The sequence below is a fragment of the Clarias gariepinus genome, chromosome 15 (genome assembly GCF_024256425.1).
Source record: "Clarias gariepinus isolate MV-2021 ecotype Netherlands chromosome 15, CGAR_prim_01v2, whole genome shotgun sequence".
NCBI lineage: Eukaryota > Metazoa > Chordata > Actinopteri > Siluriformes > Clariidae > Clarias > Clarias gariepinus.
In genome coordinates this window covers 27136177-27157017 of record NC_071114.1, presented here as the reverse complement: position 1 = coordinate 27157017, position 20841 = coordinate 27136177, and the positions used below count along the sequence as shown (strand labels likewise).

At 36.8% G+C, this 20841-nt stretch overlaps 1 protein-coding gene across 1 annotated transcript in view; it reads left to right on the top strand.

Annotated features, from left to right (window-relative positions):
• LOC128542742 (heterogeneous nuclear ribonucleoprotein L-like) overlaps nt 1-20841 on the top strand; it is a 75364-nt gene that overhangs the window by 32783 nt on the left and 21740 nt on the right. Inside the window, exons 2-4 of the mRNA XM_053512714.1 lie at nt 12070-12188; nt 18389-18626; nt 20175-20260. Coding sequence (XP_053368689.1) covers nt 12070-12188; nt 18389-18626; nt 20175-20260 — 443 coding nt within the window. The remainder of the gene's footprint in view (nt 1-12069; nt 12189-18388; nt 18627-20174; nt 20261-20841) is intronic.

Genomic DNA, 20841 nt, shown 5'->3' with positions numbered 1-20841 from the left:
TTTGTGTGTGTGTGTGTGTGTGTGTGTGTGTCTTCCCTCAGCAAGATAGGATTTCTAACACATCCGGAAATAAAGGTTGTTGCATGTCGGCTTCTGCAGAAGCTTCAGGTGCCAGTCAGCTTGACGTTGATGCTTTAGAGCGACATGGTTGATTTTTTTTTTTTTTTTCCGACCACAAAGCGATGGCGTGTATCAGAACGTGCTACTGGGAGCGTGTAAACAATAGGCCAGGCAGTGAATAGTTAGCACGAGCTAATTTTTTAAGGAAGCGTGTGACGTAAATGAGAGTTTGGTAGTTCAGTATTATTTTAAGTGCGTACTATTTATGATTTTTTTTCCCTCTCCGGCACGACGTAACATCGTCAGGTTCGTTTAAACGATAATCCAGTAAACCTTGACTTGTGTAACCTGAGGCAGTTGAGAAATTTCAGCCGCGATGATTAGTTGGTCTTGGGAAAAACAGACGCGTGTATGCAAACCAAACTTCTGCAGTTTGCAATGCGTGACTCTGACACATCGCAACGACACAGAGGAAGTGAATCAGAAAGGAGTCCACTTCTCTCTTCCACATCCGTGCTAACTTTATGATTGTTTACAATCTCAGTCTTAATCAACCTGTACGTTGGGTGGGAACTCCTTTTCAGTTTAGATTCTTACTGTAGAGGTAAAAACCTCACGCTTGAGATTCACTAAACGGACAAAAGGGGCTCCTTGATGGCAAATAAACCGAGTGTCCAATTAAAGGGTTTAAGAGACAAAAGCAAACCGATGAAGCCTCCAGGGAGGCAACAAAATGAGCAACCAGATGAAATTTCCAGCCATGATGTTGAAATACATTTAAGATTGGAACAAAATATGAACAAAAAGCATGCACTTTGGAGAAGTTTAACTTCTTTAACTTAAGTGTTTAAAAAAAAATCATACTGTGGTAACTTTAAACAGGAGTCTTAAAACAAAAGATGCAATAAAGGAAGTTTTTTTTTTCCCCCCCAGAAGCTGGAGGTCAGAATTACAACATACGGTTAAAAAGTACTTAGTGGACTTAGTGCAAAATTCCTTTCCTTCCGCATTAGTGAGAAGGAAGTGTGGGCACAGGCTTTTAGTACCTGAAATACAAGCGGCGTTCAAGTCAAACCAGGATGAACTTTGTGGTAAATGAAGACATAAAACCGTTTGACATTTGCAGGAGACTGCAAGCACAGTACACTGATGAGACCCTTAGCTGCGATAAAACATTCGAATGCTTGCAAAGGTTTTTAAAGAAAGCCGTACTTCCGTGAATGACGATCCCGGCCGAGGCGGCTCGGAGCCCGCGGCAGTCGTTATCGTGAACGTTCAGCGAGTTCAGCGGGTGATAGTTGAAAATGTCCTCGGAGAACTTGCACACGAGACGCATCTGTGTGTAGGAGCTATGTTAAAAATCACCATTTTGGGGGAATCTCTCCAAAATGACTGCAGTTAGCAACTTGAAATTTTTAGGAAGGCAAATTTAGTCACTTCCATGTTGCATAAATCTTGTTGGCACACACATCTTTTGTATTATACAGTACGTATGACATAAGAAATATGAAATAAAATCAGCACAAATACCGTGCTTTGGCTGAAAGGGAGTTATTCTGCACAATCGAAAGTTCAGGTTTGATTTCATAAATGTGCTGGATGACAAAAAAAATGGGTTTTTATGTTTCTGTGCCACTTTCGTGTACCACCTGTGCTACTTTCTTTACCGCTTTTTCCAAACCTGGAACTGTAGCGCTTTTCTGACCTAAAGGCACGGATTCTTTCATAGTTGTAGTTACTGTATATGCATCAGTATTATTTTACTCTTCTTATTACAACGTGGCTGTCAGTGACAGATACCACCATCCACAAAGCGAAACTGTGGCCTGGAACTGGGCCACATTTGGTTTAAAATTGAAATGTTGTTGATGCATTTTGCAGGTTGTAAATGCTGTAAATAAACACTAAAATCTAACAAAACACCTAAACACATACAAAACCATGCTTTTAATGAACATTAAGGCTACTAAAAACACGCCGTGCTGAGACGCTGCTGTGTGCGTTGACTGTTTGTTCTCAGGAAAATGTAAAAAAAAACAACAACAGCAACCAAGAGCGTACTACACAAGATGCATACGTGCATATGTGTTTGCACATGCACTTTCATCACAGAATGCTTACTGTCATATATCGTTCTATATACACATATCTGTAATTATTTAAGCACGTCTCCGAATTTAAGCACGCAAACCGAAGTCATTTGTGTGATGAGTGCAAATAGCAGCCAAAGGTGTGTCAATTTCCTGTCCTGTTCTGCGCTGCTGTTTGTGCTGTGGTTTGAAGTATAGCATCAGAAGTTTCACATGGCCTTTCTTTTACATCCTGTTGGACTGGAAGGGGGAGGGGTTATTTAAAGTGACATTGTTATGTCTGGTATATACAGTACATCAATCAGACATAACATTAACACCACATCACATTAATACATTCGCATACTGTACAGTAGATTAGAAGGAACCCGGTGAGAGGATCACGAGCACCCAAGGCTCATCTACTGTATGCCTGCGGGGACCAAAGGCAAGCCTGCCAGGTCTGATCCCACGGAAACCATAGAACGGCACCAGAACACCCAGTGCACCAGAATACCCAGATCGCAATCTCATCTCAAAATATATGCAGGGTCTAAGCACTTGAGTCGCTAGTCATGCAATATTTTATGTTTTGAAAGTTAATTTGAATTCGGTTACACACCAGACACAGCTGAATAGACCTGTATGCTTGTCAAATAATATGTTTTGCATGGCAGTTTCTCTAATAGACTAACCAATAGATGATACGATATTATCACGATATCTAGGAGCCGATTCTATTCGTCTTGCAATTCCGTTTAACAACAATTTGATAAATATCAATATTAAATTTTTTTTTTCCAGGTTTTATTAGAATTCGAAATAAAATTGGCGAATAATTTCAAGCACACAGGATGCTGTGTTTTGTAAATAGAAATAGTTTAGAGGACATCACTTATGGGGTTATAGAGGAACGGCAACACCTCAAATTTAAATATATATAAAGAAAAGAGATAATTTAATATAGTCATTGTGTCAGTACATAAATTACAACTCAAAAGAATCCCGATACATAACTACTAAACAGTCAGTTTCTCTTGGCTCAGCGTTATAAAGATAACTAGCGATTTCATAAAGATCGGTGGACTTTTTATAACCTTTAGCACAAAAGTTGTGTTAAATGCGCTGGTTTTCTCTTTTAGATGTTAAGAAATTCATGTCCTCTACCTATTTCTGATATCGGTTATATGAATTGCCAGGGTTGCCAGATCTTCAAGACAAAATCCCCCAACTGAGATTTTCCTTTTCTTTTTTAATGACACTTGACATCATAGGTGGTGCTAATTTTGGTGTAAAACTGGCTAGCCAGATTAATTACCCAACGGTATTTTAACATTGATTAGAATATACAGTATGAGTCAGTTATACTGTTCAGTTCTGTTCAATTCAGTTCAGCGAGAGTTGTTCAGGTATTGTTTAAATATCCCATAAATTTCTCCATACAATTATGAATAATGATTCCTCAGTTGTTTTGATAAAAACGAAATAAATCCATTTTGATCACTTAAAAAAAAAAAAATCAAGTTTTGCAAAAGTGGCAAAAGGTGTAACAAACTGATATATTTGTATAACAAAGAGGATATTTTGTGCATGTTTTATTTCTATCAGGAATGTATTAAAAAGCACAAATGGAAAAATATAAGGTGGAAATCAGTTATATTTCAGTTATATCAATATTTATAGCAAACTGCTATAAATCCACCGTCCAAAGTTTCGATAAACCAGCCTGTACTTGTGTTTGTGGCAGTGTAAACATGGCATTTAGGGTAAATAGTTAATTCTTTTGTTGGGAATTTCAATAAACAGTTTTATCCATTTTGATTTGGTTTTCCATTTTAGTTCATGTACTGCAGCCACTTATCCTGACACTCGGAAATCTCTTTAATATTCATTTCTGTAGTATTAATTTTGTGTCAGTGCCGTAAAGTTAGTCCGGCTCACTACTGTGTTAAATAGTGATTTTTTAAAGGTCATTAGAGAGAATGCGGTCCTAATGCATTGTGCTCAGCATAAATAAAGTTATTTTAGTGCTCTGGAGCTGTGATTGCAGTGGTCCAAACTAATCAACTTTCACTTAATGGCCTCCAAGCTCAATCCTGATTAACTGCAACACATTTTACAGCACCCTTTACTTTTTGTCCTGCGAAGTGAAACATATCTACACATCTCTTTATCGTTCTCTCTCTCTCTCAATGCAATTCGCTCGTGTGGGCTGATGCCGCTGCCTTGGCCTTTCATCCTCTAATATTTATCGTCCTATTTATTCGCTTCCATTCAACCGTCTTGTGACACAGTCTGTCCCTCTCCCTTCAACCATCCCTCTTTCATGCTTTCATTTGTGTGTGTGTGTGTGTGTGTGTGTTTGGGTGAGGGTAAAATGATGAGGGGGAGTCTGTTAACCTCGTCTGACATTGCTTCTTATCGGCCGAGCGAGCTGCAGTGGATTATACGGCGGATTAATGTGAAGAAGAGCCGGGCTCGCTGCGAGACGCTGCTGCTCGCCGTCATAACTTCATTCCACTGCCGAGACAAGAAAGAGAAGGGAGAAAGGAGGGATTAATAAAAGTGTCGGTGGTGAAATTATGTTTGTGAACAGTTGAGTTACCCGAGAGAATGTGTTAACATAGCGAGGTTCAGGCTGGTGCAGATGCACAAGGATGCAAGCGTGCTTTTGCAAGCAAATGAGCAAAGTGCACGTTTAGACAAATAAGCACTGTGTGTTCTTTAGGATGCTCCACATTTGACGTCTTTCTTCTGCGTTTCAGAAAAAAAAGATTTCTGTTTTCATAATCAGCTTACAGATTCTTTTTTTTTTTTTTTTTTTTAGATTTTCCGTCATTAACTTCACATCCGTCCAAATTATGTTCCATTTAAGTTCAGTGTTCACAAATAACCAAAAAATTATAGAAATACTTAATTTGTATGTTTATTCTAGTCATATTACATCATTTTGCACATCAGAAATATATTTTTTTTATTAACAGTGATGTATTTTTAGAATATCACTGTTAATCCTAAAAAAATATTAATTTTATTAACAAAACTATGTGAAATGTGCATAATGCAGGTGCATACTGATTCTGTGAACATAAATAAACAAACAAGAAAATAGTTTTTGAATGTTTAAGTATGTCATCACAAAAAAACTCCAAGAAAATTCCATTTTTTTTGTTAATCAATCCTTTTAGGCTATATATATTTTTTGTGTAAATAAAAAAAAAAAAAAAGTGTTTTTGGGTATTAAAATGACCAGTGTCAAGTACCATATCATTTTGTTTGGCATTTGAAAACTACAGTACAGACTGAAGGCTTGCAGAGAGAATGACAGGAAGAACGACAGGGAGAGAGTGCAACATGGAGCTGATGACAGAAAGACGGAGAAGCGAGGGAATATTCAGAGCTGGGTTTGTTGCGACACCTCACCGAGCCTCTGGTGCGCTGTAAGCATGAACGAGATGTGGATCCTGTCCTTATTGTGAACCAGAGCCCGAGCTGAGATTTGATAAGAGGGAAGCGGTGAGGATGGAGGAGAGCTCGCGACAACAAACAAGAGCAGGTTCTCTCCTCTCCATAGCAAAAATTGCACCGCATTTCAGGCCCGAGAGCACAGCGATGAATTTCAAGAGACTCCTCTCCTCCTCTTCTGGCAGCAGAAAAAGCCCTGCAGGCATGATCTGACTCAAAATCCTCAAACTAAAAACTAACGGGGGAAAAAAAAAAACAAATCTTAACAGAAAACTGCCTGTACCTAGGACTTAAGGGTAGTCCCCTTAATAAGTCCCCTTAATAAGGGGCCTACCCTTATTAATTGGTGTAATTAGTGATTAATATTTAGTGTTTGCTTAGGACAAGTTTCTTGCTTTATTTTGAAATTTACCCAGCTTTTGCACAACATTTTGTCTATTTTTTTCTTTCTGCAGACTGGCTGTGCTTTTACTGTCATGTTTTTAATCAATGTCTATGGTGGTTGGTCACAGAAACATACAGTAAAGTGGTGAGAAATAGGGGTGCTCTTGTTCAGTGCTTAAGTTGCTGCATTGCTGCTACACAAATATAATCAATGTTTAGTATATTTGTTGGAGGTCCTAGATGTTTTGTTCGATTTCATATGAATTAAGTTGTAAAATAGGCAAAACCACTATTTTCACACGAATGAATTGAATAGTTAACTGTATACTTCCAAATGAACCGATATACAGTATCGTAACCCCCTAAATATTTAATTTTAAATTTACTATGGTTTAATATTGTTTTAAACAAAGAGCTTCAAAAATATCGAAAAAATACATAGCTACTGTACCAACCTGAATGGCACAAAAGCGCAAAAAATTGCGCAAAAGCTAAGACATAGAAGTGACTTACTGTACATTGCAAATATAAATATTATAAAAGTCTTAAAAACATTTACTCAACATTTTAGATGAGTTCACTTTTTATATTTTAAATACACATTTTTAACTTTGATCCAACTATGTTTTTATTTTTTTTTAATTAGTTTCACTTTTATTTACAATTTTAAAATAACACACCATCTAGGGAATATCCTATCTTTCATTATTCTCATGTTCTCATATTTTGCTTTTACAAGTCAAAGTCAGGCCACAGTGTATCTGTTAACACTCCTGCTGAAAAACATTTCAGATGCATTTTTTCACATCATACTTTTTATTCATATAATCTTTATTACTTTATTTCACTCCCTTTCCTAACATGCCGTTTCAGTGTCTATGAGCATCAAATTGGGGGAGGAGCTTTTCTTATATGAGGTCATATTAGAGGGGAAAATCGAACTAGCTTGTTTAAACCCTGGTCTGTACAAAAAGAACAAAATGCATGTTTTTTTTGTTTATACATTCACAGTTCATCCTTTTGTTTTATTCAATATGTCCCCTTTAAGAAAATATTTGTATTTTTGTAATTTGTACCTTTTGTTTCATGTCACCTCTTAAACATGTGCTTGTGAAAATTTAGGTCATATAAATTCAGGTTATAAAAATCAAGGTCATGGTTTATTCGATTAAAACCATCTGGAGTTTTTAGAACGAGCACTCCATCCTGAGTCTGCACATGATGAAAACAGTGCGTCTCATTTCTCGTTTTCATAATTCTGTTTTATTTCAACCAAGCATGGAATTTATGATCAGAGGATCTCTCTGCCATGGTGGATGTCTCTATGGAGACAGAATGTGTGAGCTGTCATTGACGGAGACAGTAATGACGATGGAGTGCAGGATAGTCGTCGTTTTACTGTCACTACTTAAAACAGTAGATGTAGATTTAAAATATATCATGGTGTGAGATGAAGTTGAGAAAACAAATTATAGAGATAAATCACAGAAAGTCAGTTTGTGAAATGAATGATTGGGGTTTAGTGATGGCGATGCGGTTCTGTAAAAACTCTCAGGCAGATACATTGTGACAAGTTCATACTGTGTGAAAAACGTGTATATTGTTCAGCACAAGTTCATCCAGTTTCTACAAGCAGGCTAAAGTGAACTTGGAGGAAAGTACTCAGTAACTTTCGGCTTAGTTTATACTTTGTATATACAGTATCGGCATGAATATTAGAAATACTACACTACTACTACGACTACTGCTAATAACTAGTATTGTTGTTAAAATAATACGATTTACATAATTTTAGCACAGTAATTATAAACAGTTATTATTATTATAGAACTAATATGAATTAGTTAAAAACCTGGTTTCTGTAAGATACTTAATGTTTACACTACTTTTGCGAAATAAAGTTTTAATTTCTTTAGAGCTAAAAGGTGAATTTTCTTCCATCTGAATTTTAAGTATAAAAAAAAAAAAAACCAAAATTAAATTCCATTAAAATTTTGCGACAAACTGTCCAATGATTGCAATCTACATTATATTACTTCAAAATGTGAACTTGAGAAATTGCTCACTAACCCAACACTTCTAGTTCACGTTAACATTCTTCTCTAAGTATATTGTAAGTACACCTCTTGTACAAACCAAGTTCACACTAGGATATGCTAGTAAAAAATAGTAAAATAAACTGTTATTTTTAGATGCACTGAGAAATATAATTATTAATTACACAAATAATTATTATAATGATCATTCTGTCTAATCATTATTATTCATGCAGTACAGTAATGACAGAAATATTCCATATAACAATATTAATATGGATAATAAATATAATCAGTATAAGTATGATCAAATATTGTAAAATAATGTAGCAAATGTTTTACAGCTTGAATTTCTTAGGGTAAATTGTCTCATTGTCTGCTTTAATTTAAGGAATGTAATTAACACATTAAGACATCTAAAAATGTGCAAAAAGGTTGTGTTAAATCAAATGTTATTGCAAAACTCATTTTTTTAGAAGACATTTCAACATAATTTAGATGAGCCTCTGGTACTCTGCAATCTATAGTCATTTATATTATTAACATGCCAAAGGCTATTCCATCTATTCAGATCCTTCATCTTTATTCTGCAGAGACTGTCATTTTATCATTTTCAGATTTTGACTTTTGGTGCCCTTCAGTAATTGGAGGATAATAACTTCATCAGGTCTCATTTACAGGCCCATTTTTTATACACACAAGACCGTTAAAGATAAAGATAGATCAGATTGTTTCCCGCCTAGATTGTTAGATTGTCTTTATTTTCTCCTGGAAGATGGAGCAGGAAGGCGACTATCTATGGAAAGTCATAAGACCTTTTTTGTTCTCCAATGACTGAAATTCCCACACAGTTTTGTACCGAAAATGGACTTCATATTAACTTAAACACCTCTCCCGTTATACTGAACTTCCAGCCTCCTAACACACAGTATGAGTGCAGATCAATCCCAGCTATCTGATTTCACCCAAATGAAGATGGTCTCCCTGTTGAGTCTGGTTCCTCTCAAGGTTCTTTCCTATTGCCGTCTCAGGGAGTTTTCCGAATATAGAATTTTTACTGGGGGAAAGAAAACAACATAGCATGCCATTAAAGAAAAATAATCAATAACACTTGCCATGCTTATTTATTTATTAATACAAATTATGGTGTGTTTTTTTTTTAATAGATTAATGGTTAATATTGTGGAAAGTGTAAGGAACATGTTCCTGTTATTACTTTCATTATAAAAGCGTAAACATCTGTTCCCTTACCAGCCTGTTTTTTTTTTTTCATTAATGAGACTAAAACACAACCTGCGAATGAAAGAAATGGAAAGCACAATATCATCTTTTCTTTTCTTCACCAATAACAGCTTTCACACCATAGCTCCGTCCAGATATAGCAAAAAAGAAAAGGAAAACATCACCATATCAATGATCATCAAGGATAACGTATTCACAAACGAGCATATTAATATCAATTCGAGTTCCAGCTGGCACGCCTGTCAGGCCTGCTGTTAGGGAAAAATTAATCAACACTTTCCGACCAATCAGAATGAAGAATTTAACAGCGCCGTGCTGAATTCTGAATGATGTCACAGAGAAGGATGAAACGTCCTTGGCATAAAAGGATAAAAGCCAGTTCACTGATAGTGCGCTACTGTAAATCTTAATGCTGATATGCTGTGTGTGTGTGTGTGTGTGTGTGCGTGAGACTACTGACTGCTCTAAGACTATCGTTGCCGGTTATTGCAGAAGCGTGTCTCAAATAGACCGAAAGGTAGTGATGCGTTGGCCGCCTCCAAACCGCTCGGAGTTTTCTAGCTTGTTTGGGGTGGGGAGGTGGTCTTAGTGGTGGGGGTTTAGAAAGAGAGATAGAGAGATAGTGACCAATAAAAAGAGATTGAAAGAGGAATAGAGACAGAAAGAGAGACTCAAGGCTGATCTTTCTTTCTTTCTTTCTTTACTTTCTTTGTTTAACATGCATGCTCTGATATTCTTTCCCCCTTTTTTTTATATCATTCTGCCCTTACCCACCTTCTTTTGTTCTTTTCTTCCTTCCTTTATTTTCCCCATGTTCTGATACTACAGTATACTAATCTTTTTCCTCTTTCTCCTAATATTCGTTCCTTTTATCATTTCTTTTTGCATTTCCTGATATCGAATTTCTCTTGCTGGTAATCTCTCCCAAATTCTTTCTTTCTTTTTTTTTTTTTTATATTCTCATATTGCACTCATCTTTTTATATTTCTCATTTTATTATTCACTTCTTAGTTCTTTAAAATAAAATTTTCCATATTTCTTATCCTTCCTTTCTCCCTTTTTTGCATTTCCTGATGTTCAGGTTACATTTCTAATATTCTTCATTTTTATTTTTATCATTCTTTCTAACTTTTTTCCCTCCTTCTTTCCTTTTCATGTCCTGATAAGATGGTTCTTCCTCATTTTCTTTTTTATATTCCTTGTCTTTTGTTTTTTCTCCTTCCTTCCTTCCATCCTTTTTTCCCTCCATTTGCTGGAGGTTTTCGGTTCTCAAAGTCTCAAATCTGACTTTGTATTATTCTTTTCTTTTTCTTACTTTTTTGTCTTATTCCTCATCACCCTTCCTTCTTTCTTTGCTCTCTCTCTCTTTTAGTTTAGTTAGGATCACTATTTAAGCCTCGAGAATGTCCTGGTTCTCTCTATGGCAATATTTCTATATTATTGCTTTGTGAAGGAAACATTAGAAATGATTTATTTCTGTACTCGCTTTAAAGGACCAGGAGTTCATTCCGTTAGTTTTTTAAAGCCTTTCATCCTTACGATTAAATGAGAAAAGCTAATTTTGTTGGGAAAGATTATTACAGCTAGGCTTTTTTCTTTTCTTTTTTTTTTGTGCTCAGTTATTTGGGTCACATTTTGCTGCTAAAGTGCTGTTAAAGTTAATAACATTTAAAATGTTCCCACTCGAACGAGTCGCTTCGCTGATCAATGGCGATTGTAAAGCGGTGACTCAATCATGCGGTGTAGTGAAGCATGCAGAAGTGATGCAAAATGTAATGTTTTTATATTCCTACTATACACGTCTCATTTCAGTGTTTTCTTTCTTATCTGGCACACACACACACACACACACACACACACAGAGCACCTCTTTATATAACCAGCTGCTTTGCATTGCTTGTAATTTCTTAATTTGTTTGGTTATTTCCCTCCTTCATTCCTCTCTCGTTTTTCGTTCCCTTACCACACCTCGTTTTTTGTTTCCATCTTTCTTTCTTTCTTTCTTTCTTCCTTCTTTGCTCCCTTTTAGAAAACATTTGCGAAAAATGTGAAGTTTAGGGCAGGGTCACTCATAGTGGGCGGTGCTAAGATGAGATGAGAACTTTCTCAGGAAGTGTAAATCTAATTGATCTAAGCAGTCTAATGTGATTTAGTGTGCTGCATCGTCCTGGTGATCTGGAATTGGATTTTAATTCCAATTAAAACATCCTTCAGTCAGTTGGCTTTCAGCAGACATCTCATACAGTACAATTATTATTGAGCAATCCCCATAAAACTTTATACGTATGTTAATCTATGGACTTTATTGTTGAGTGTAACTTGGCAAGAACTGCCAACTGGGAGCAATATTCGCTAAAGGTGCTTGGACCCTGATGATTGCCCTTGAAGCTACAGTTTTCATTCTTGTCCTCTCCTTGGTCTCATTCCTTCTCTTGTAGCTTTTATAATGCCTAAGCGTGTCCTTATTATTCTGTTATTGCAGTCTTAAGTAAAGAGGATAAAAGCAGCGTTTTTTGTATTGGAGGATTTAATCTGTTTGCCTTTGTAGGGTTTAAACTGAAATAAAAAAGCTCATTTTGTGTAATGTTTTAGCGCATGAATAGGGCCTTGCCTGTTACTGCACTGTTCATATTGTGAAATAAATTAGAAGGTTCGGAAAGTTAAACTGCATTCCAGTTGCAGTTTAATCATGAATGATTAATGTGGATCCTGAGGCAAGAGGAGTTGAGAACTGCTTCTCTGCCTAACTTAACACTATTCTTGTGTTATTTCTCCACTTTCTTTTCTAAACAATGTGCTTTCTTGCTTTGCAGGATAACGGAGATGAGACTCACAGGATTGCGCCGTCCCCCGTGGTCCACGTTCGGGGACTCTGTGAGTCGGTGGTGGAAGCCGACCTAGTGGAGGCGCTGGAGAAGTTCGGAAACATCTGGTAAAATGTTTTTTTTTTAAATATTAAATCGTTTGATTTTAGAAACAACGAGCGTAATGGGATCAGATAGAAGAATGAGTTCACAGAGATCAGGTAGATCAGTGGGATCAAGCAGATCAAAGAGATAAAAAAAATCATGTAGATCAAATAGCTCATTGGGATCAAATAGATTAATGAGATCAGAGGGATTAGGTACTGTAGATCAGTGGGATCAATTGGGTCAAAGAAATCAAAATAAATCATTTAGAACGAAGAGCTCAATGGGATCAAATAGATCAATAAGATCAGGGGGATTAAATAGATCAGTGGAATCAATGCTGGGTCAAACAGGTCAAAGATCAATGAACTCCAATTAATTAGAGCAAAGAGATCAATCAATCAAACAATCGGTAGGATCAAATAGATCAGTTGTACTGTATGGAGTGTAAATTAAACGATATTCATATAGTGTAGGGATAGGGATCATCAGGGACCAGCCAATACAATATGATGACAATACCAAGGTGCTGATTTAGGCTTTTTATTGCGATTCTGTTAGCATCACGATTTTATAAATATGTTAATTTTATTACAATTCTATATAAACTTTGCTCCTACCACACAGGATGCGCTGCTGCGGTAGTTTAGAGTGCACCACCTCTAGGATCATAGTGGAACTGCAACGTTTTACCCCTCAAATGAATTGATTTTGGACTTTGATACACGCCTGAAACAAATTTCCCCCATCTCTAATATATATCCTGATATAGAATGTTGAGCAGACGATTTTATTTATTTAAGCTAAAGCTTTCTAACTAGTGACTGATATATAACTAGTGTCAATATGCAAATGTTGTTTTGTACTTTAAAGCCACTTCTACTGAAGCTAACAAGTAGCAGTTTGAGCTAACAAAGTGCAGTAATAAACTGCTTCAATCCAAGGCAAACTTCATTTGAGATATTTTACTGGGATTGAGATATTTTAGAGATTTAAAATGGAGCACCAGAACTGTATACATTTATTTATTTTTATTTTTTTTATAATTCACATCTGTTTGTAGGAACTGAAAATTTTTTATCTATTACATAGTCTTCAAATGTTTAGCTCTCGGTTTTATTTACTGTCAATCTGCCAGAGTCACACAGAGTTATAATGCATTTCAGGAATGTAATAAAACAGCAGGATGTCCTGTTATGGCAAAATAATCAACGAGGCGGTGGGATGTGACTCAGCAAAATGAAGAGTTGAACTGTTATCACCCCAAGGTGGATTATTGTCCATTGTGGTTTACAATTTTTAATTAATTGAAGAACGGCACTTATTTCCTTGCAGCTATAAATGGTAGTTCTTTCAACAGATACTTTTTTTTATTGTAATTTAAAAAAAAAACCTTTTCAATCTGCTTTTATTGTACAGCTCATTATTACTCTCATTTTGCTGTTAATAATCACTTAGTAAACTAATCAGCGAACAAACTGCAGGACAGAGTAGTCCTTGAAGGCCTCAGATTTAAATCTGCATTCAGTTTCTACTCAGGAACTCATACCGTATATTCACAGCACAGTTATGGGAGGGTCATGCCCATTATTGCTCAGATCTGTCAGAGTGTTAGAGGTGGGGAAAAAAGAGGTAGCTCATTTAGAAGTACTTGGTACAGTAGATACAGTAGGAGTGGATTATTCATGCAGTCTAAGCCTAAGAAATATTAACATGGTAAATTCATCTGAGATAAGGAGATGTTTCCTTATCCTGAATGGAAGGAGTCTCCAGTGCCAGTGCCTTGGAACAGACGGTAGTTTATCCACAATGGGAAAGTCATCAGGACAGACGGGTCTCTCTGGTTTCTCGGTAACGTCACATTCTCATTTCACACATTTAAAAACTTGTGACTTTAACAGAACGATGTTCACTTTATGAAATAAAAATAGTAACGGTTGTTAAGCGATTCGCTCTGTATTTCAGGACATCATGCGTCTTAGGAAAAGAATCGACTTCTGCGTGAAAGTTAACCCCGCTGTGTAGGGCTGCATCATACCACTTGATTGTTGATTATTTTCTTATAAAACTCATGCTTTGTAGTGTTTAATTCTTCAAGAAGTTAACTTAGTTATAGAATCATGCTTCTTGCTAAAGTGCCAAGAGCTCCAGTGCAAAAAAAACAAAAAAAAAACAGAAGTAAACCTCTGATTAGATCGAATCTTGTCTGATATGTGATAAAGACAACATTGTCTAAACGTATTTTTGGCTAAGTCTGTTCAGCCCGCTCCACTGTATATATTTAGAGACCATGACAGCATCGCTGAGCTCATTCTCTTCCTCCGAAGTGTAAGTGTTCTAGGAAGTCTTTGGTTACTGTTTTTATTTTAGGGTCATTAATATCGGTAGGACGTTCTGACTTCACTGCTGAAACGAAAGACGTATTTAATTACTCCAACACTTGCTCGGCGAAATACTTAATAGCTCTCATTTTATGTATAAAACATTTTAACATCGTTTTTGATTAGTTCAAGAGCCCCCTATTTAAAAAATCTCATATTGCTGAGCTTTGAATCCATACAAGTTCCGTACTTTTTTTTTTTTACATTAATAGTATTTGGAGGATTCATTAAGATATAAAGGAAAAGAGTTTAACTTGTGTGAGGTGCCTTATCATAAAACGTTACGATCACCCCCACCATTAGATATGTTGGATAAGGTCAGTGTGTGATAATGATGTTCGGAGGGTATCGGATGGCACGGGATTAGGCCCCACCGCTTCTTTCCGGTGCAGCTGAGTGGAAATAGAGTAGTGCATTAGGGTATTTTTAGGCCGACAGGAACATCAGCGAAGGTCTCTGTGAGAACGTCTTATAGGAAGTGGCAGGCTGTGACATTGTATTTAAACCACTGTACAGTAGATCCCTTCCAGACCTTCACTTGAAACAGGAAGCATACAGTATATCTTTGATCGTTTGAAGAGGAGAAAAACAAGAGTTGATGATCACTAAGCTCTGTTTAATCTTCACATTTGTAAAAAGTGTAAATTTATACCATTATAGAAACTTCACGCAGGATTTCCACAGGCTGAGAGAGGGAGATCATGAGTCACCCCATAAAGACTTTGAAATGAGATGCTGCAATCATGTGAAATATTTTTTGTTTGTACTGGATCCTATGAAAATTCTTGGTTCTCCTTTGCCTTAAGCCAGACATGCCTTAGGGAGGAGTGTGAAGTCCAAATCGCACCTCCGTGAAATTTCTGTAAATCCCTTAGGAACCCATGTAAGGAATAAAACAGCACGATTTGTGTTACAGAAATATAATTAACGAGTGGTGAGTGTTGCAATGAGGGTACTTATCTTAAAATGTTTTAATCGATTTGTAATAGAGATGCACAGATTGTTGCAATTCTGCATTTTGATTTTTTTTTTCTTTTGAAAGATTTAAAGTGTCAGCAAACACAAACACTTGCCTAATCTAAACTGAAAATTTACTTTACAAGTAATTTTTAGGAGGGGGTGATTCTTTTTCAAATCCTTTTTTTTTTGACATGCTGGTTTTATATCATTCACTTGGATGTTAAAAGTTGGTCTGAGTAAATACAGCTGATTAAAACAGACTTCTGTAACTGTCTTCATTTTAGGCTGTAAAGCAACAAAATGTATTATTTTAAAGATGGGGTGGCGGTGGGACTGCCATAAAATAGCCCGTAAAGCTTATATGGCAATAAACCCTACAGTAATTGAAGATGGGGGGTGATTCTTTTCTATACCCACAAAATTGCACAAGGTTACAGGACTGTCTCTCACTCAAGCACATCTCAAAATAAAAAAAAAAATTCTAGGTAACAGACAGCTTTTAGCATAAAAAATAAAATCAACAGCTACCAACTCAGGGAAAGTGAAGGCTATCACTGGCCATCTCCGAGTAAGTGGATTGGCTAGCGAGAGTGTGAGAGTGTAAGTATGCCACTGCTGAGCACAGGGACAGTCTGCTTCTTTGACTCCTTACGAGTGGCTGTAGCGGGATTCGAATTTGTGATCTCTGAATGATAAGGTGAACGCTTTTCTGTTGTGACTGTGAGTACTTGGCACAGAATCACAGGCTGATTAATCTCTGCATCTTTAATATATGCCTACATTTAATATAGTCTGACTGCTGATCAGAAGATTCCCGGTTCAAGCTCCATTGCATCTCACTGTGGAGCTCTTGAGCAAGATCCTTTACCCTCAACTACTCCAATAAAATTAGGTGTCAAGCTGGTGACCTGATCCCATGAAAAAATGTCATTGAATCAGCTGCTTTACCCCAGGGATGGGGGAGTATCCATCGCCTGATCTTGTGTGGATGGACCCTTACATTTATTGTTGTAAAATATCCATGAAACCAGCTATATGATGTTATGACCTACTAGAGATTGGGGGGTGGGATAGATTCAGTTATGTATCAAGATCAGTTATGCATCTTGTGTGAGGCTGTCCATGTATCGCCACAATGTCTTAAAAAAAAGTTTTTTTGTTAATTTTTTTTCATCTATACAGGTAGCCCCTGATTTATGAACATTTGAGGTTACGAACAAATCACAGAAGTAGCTCATGAGTATTGCACAAAAAATAGACACTTCAGTTTAACAGATACCAATATTTACAATTATATACAATATTTTGTGTAAGTTAATGTATAAAATGTTCAAAGTCCGGTATATTGTGTGTGTTTCAATTTCACACAGTTTCAATGAATCAATCCGAAAGCACGATGGTAGAAAATTGCTGTCCTGTAAAGCTGTCCTTAGTTTATAGCACAGTCCAAGACAATGGAAAACAGCTATGAGACAAAATGGTTTTTGGGATTCAATGAATTCCTCGAGATATGTGAGATTAATTTCCTTAGGCGCTTATGCTTTTTGGGGAAAGGGGACAAAGATTTAGTCAAGTGTATTGGTATGCTTTACATTGTATATTCGTGTCAGGGGAGTATAAGACTCACTTTGTTGGACTTAAGAACAAATCTGACTTACAAACGTGCCCTGTAATGGCTTTCGTTCGTAAGTCGGAGACTACCTGTATGTGTTTGCATTTGAGGTGGTCAAATGTTGCTGTTCCTCTATAATCCTACAGGTTCCTCTATAATCCTACACTCTAAACTATTTACACATTAGCAAGGCAGCACAGCTTCATGTGTAGAAGGAGCAAATTGCTAAGTTTGTTTAGAATTCTAACTAAATTAAAAAATAGATATATTGATAAAAACGACTCAGGATAGTTATCAAATTGTGTAAGAATTACAAGACAAACCGAATCAGCACCTAGTTATCGTGATAATATTGTATCAACTGGTACAAAGAGTACAGACTGCTCTGTTTTGAAGACGCACACTGAAAACTCTTTGCATAGATATTAAACGTATCCTTGAACATAAACCCTCACCATATTAATGATTAGATTAATCTGTTACTGCAGGAAGTACAGTTAGATCTCCTGCTCTATAAAATTAAGTAACATCTACTGATCAATCTAATTTGAGAATTTAACAATGGTGTGATATAAAGGACTTTCATGATTGCTGAGTAAAACAAAGTTATTTTATGAAATGTATATGCTTTGCATAATGTGATGCATATTTCATATAAAAGAATCATATAGTACAAACTCCAAGGATATAATTCAGTGGAGAACATGTGGGGTCTGTTTGGTTTGTGAGCTGACAGTAATGTACAGTACTATAAACCCCTCACCCCATTAAAGGCATAGAATTTATCATAGAATTGACACTGGACTTCCAAAATTATTTTAGTGGTAATTTTCCATAAAGGACATTCCTACTGTACAGTGAATTGTCTAGTGTTAAAAAGGGCTTGAGCATCAGCATTCGGTGTCAGAACCTACACGAAGTGAGTGTGATGCTGTGACCACTTAAACACGAGGATGGGCAGCTGATGCAAATTTAATAATCAAGAGATAATTTGTATGCCATGCAAAGCAACGCCCTGACTCTGATGTTGGAGGTGCAGAATGAAGAACAGAAATGAATTTTCACAGCTCATGGACTGCTGTGATCTTTTATTTATCACTCGCATCACCACGAGCCATATGGGCAAATATTATTACTCGTCCTGGAATAAATGTGATCCAGTTGGTGCATTTAATGCATATCACATTCAATTCAATTTTATGTCCACAGAATGGAAGATTAAACAATACTACATTATAAAAATGATTTCTTCTGCCTTGTCTGCTTGCAGCTACGTGATGATGATGCCGTTTAAGAGGCAGGCGTTGGTGGAGTTCGAGGATGTCGCGAGCGCTGACCGCTGTGTAGGCTGTGGCTCCAGAGAGGCCGTGTACATCGCGGGACAGCAAGCCTATTTCAACTACTCAACCAGCAATCGTATCACACGGCCCACAAACGCAGACGACCCCAACAGCGGGAACAAAGTGCTGCTGCTCTCCATTCAGAATCCACTTTACCCCATCACTACAGTGAGTAGGATTCTGATAAGTTATTTTTGCATGTGCAGATTATATAAAGAGTTCTTCTGTATCCTAAACCTGACAATCTGTAACACTGCATTTATGTGGTGAGTGGCATTTAGCAGTACCATTACCATAATAATAAATCAATCAGGTATCCACTTCTCGCCAAATAACCTCAGAATAAAAGGCGAGGTGAAGGATTCATCTAGCTTCCCTTTCAACCTTAGAGATACCTAATAGGAGTTTTACTATTAGTCACATTTTTTTTACCAAGAAAAATACAAACAACCTGATGTTTTGTCAAAATGAATAATCAAAGAATAATGCCACATAGTGAAAAAAATTAATGACATCCATAAGGTTACTGAAGAGGTCTGGAATTTAAAGGCATTCCATGATTAGGAAAAGTGTAAGAAGTTTGAATGTAATTAGAAAATTGTATGGCTATTCTGCTAGGAATAGGATATACATCTAATACAAACCTATGATACAATTCCCCTTGGCATTGTGGATCTCACACTTATTGATGTTTTATCACATGCCTTTGTCGATCCGTGACCCATTGTGTTCAGTTGTGTTACCGCCTGACTAGTTTGTTAATTACTCCACCCCAAAACAGACAACGAAACGTCTCCTGATTTGCCCTCAATTAAAAAAAAAGAAAAACAAAAAACAAAACAAGCCAAGCACCCACACTTGCATCCTACCGTATCTCATTTTCATGATCCTGTTAATGTCATGACCTTTAAAAAGAGCCGGCAAGGAAACTGAAACCCCTGCTTTGAAAACGTCAAAATTTTTTCGAACAATAAAAGAGGCTGTGAAACACAAAGTCAGCCGGAAAGACTAAGACGGATGCGACAAGATGATCATTTTAAATCTGGGTGTCAAAGGCAAAGATGGAAGAACAAATCTGCAAAGCTGAATGACGGCTGAATGACTCCGTCAAGGTGAAAAACACGGGGCAGTAATTGAGAAGTATGTCGGCTTAGCAGCCCGGTTATTTGAATGCTTTTGAATCGCACCGATTACCGGGACTGCTGCACTCATGCAGCTCCAACACATTGCTATATTACAACAACAACAATACCAATTTGATAACAGCCTTCATTCCCTTATCTCAAACCCAGCACTCAGAGCTGGGAGATAAAAAAAAACAAGACTACTAACAATGGCAATCATCTAGTGCACTAATCTCACTTTTAATGGCTAGTCAGAAGAAACATCATTGATCATAACTATGTTAGTTCTGACTGAATCCACCAATTTAAGCTCCTGCCGGTCTCTCTTATGCATCAGTGACCTGAACAGACACAGTCAAGACTAGATAATAGGCTCTGCTTTACCGCTAGTTTAACTGGTGTGGGGCATTCAATAGGAATGGATCTGCATATCAAAAGGCACCAGGCCTGATTAATAGGCTGATAAGATGCTTTGCTGTTCTAAAGCTACTCACTGCGCACTGATGTGTGATTTATGGAAGCATTTTTTGTGGATAATTAAGTATCAAGTACCCCTTTCTGAATTGGGACTCTCTTCTTTTTTATGCTACAGGATGTTTTATACACAGTGTGCAACCCTATCGGCAACGTGTTACGCATCGTCATCTTCAAGCGCAACGGAATTCAGGCCATGGTGGAATATCCTTACTGGAAAGAGGCACACGGGAGGATCAATAACAGGGCATTGTGTTTGTGTGAAAGTCAAGAATATACATCAAATCTGTGCACACACACACACACAAACGCACATACACAAACTCCCAGCTCCCAGCTAAATTACTCTAAAATCCTAATACCGTGTTACCTTGGCATACGAATTTAATTAGTTCCAAAAGCGAGTTCTTGTGGCGAAAATTCGTATTGAAAAGCACATTTTCCCATAGGAAATAATGTAAATGCAGATAATCTGTTCCAGCCACCCAAAAATATTAATAATTTCCAATGAAGTAAAATATGAAATAAATAGGAATTAAACCTTACTTAACTTTAATTTATGATTCTTCTTGGTACCGGCTGCTTTAAAAACAAAACTGAACGTGGCTCTGTTTACTTCTTGGGACTCATGGTGCTTTGTCTTCACAAAATCTTGTACAAAATGCAAAAAAACACAATATGGCTCCGGACATACAGTACATGCACCTTAGCCAGCATTTGGCTTGGTTTGGGTACTGCTGAAAATGCCTTGTACACTATGCCAAAGGAATTTCTTGAGAAATTTC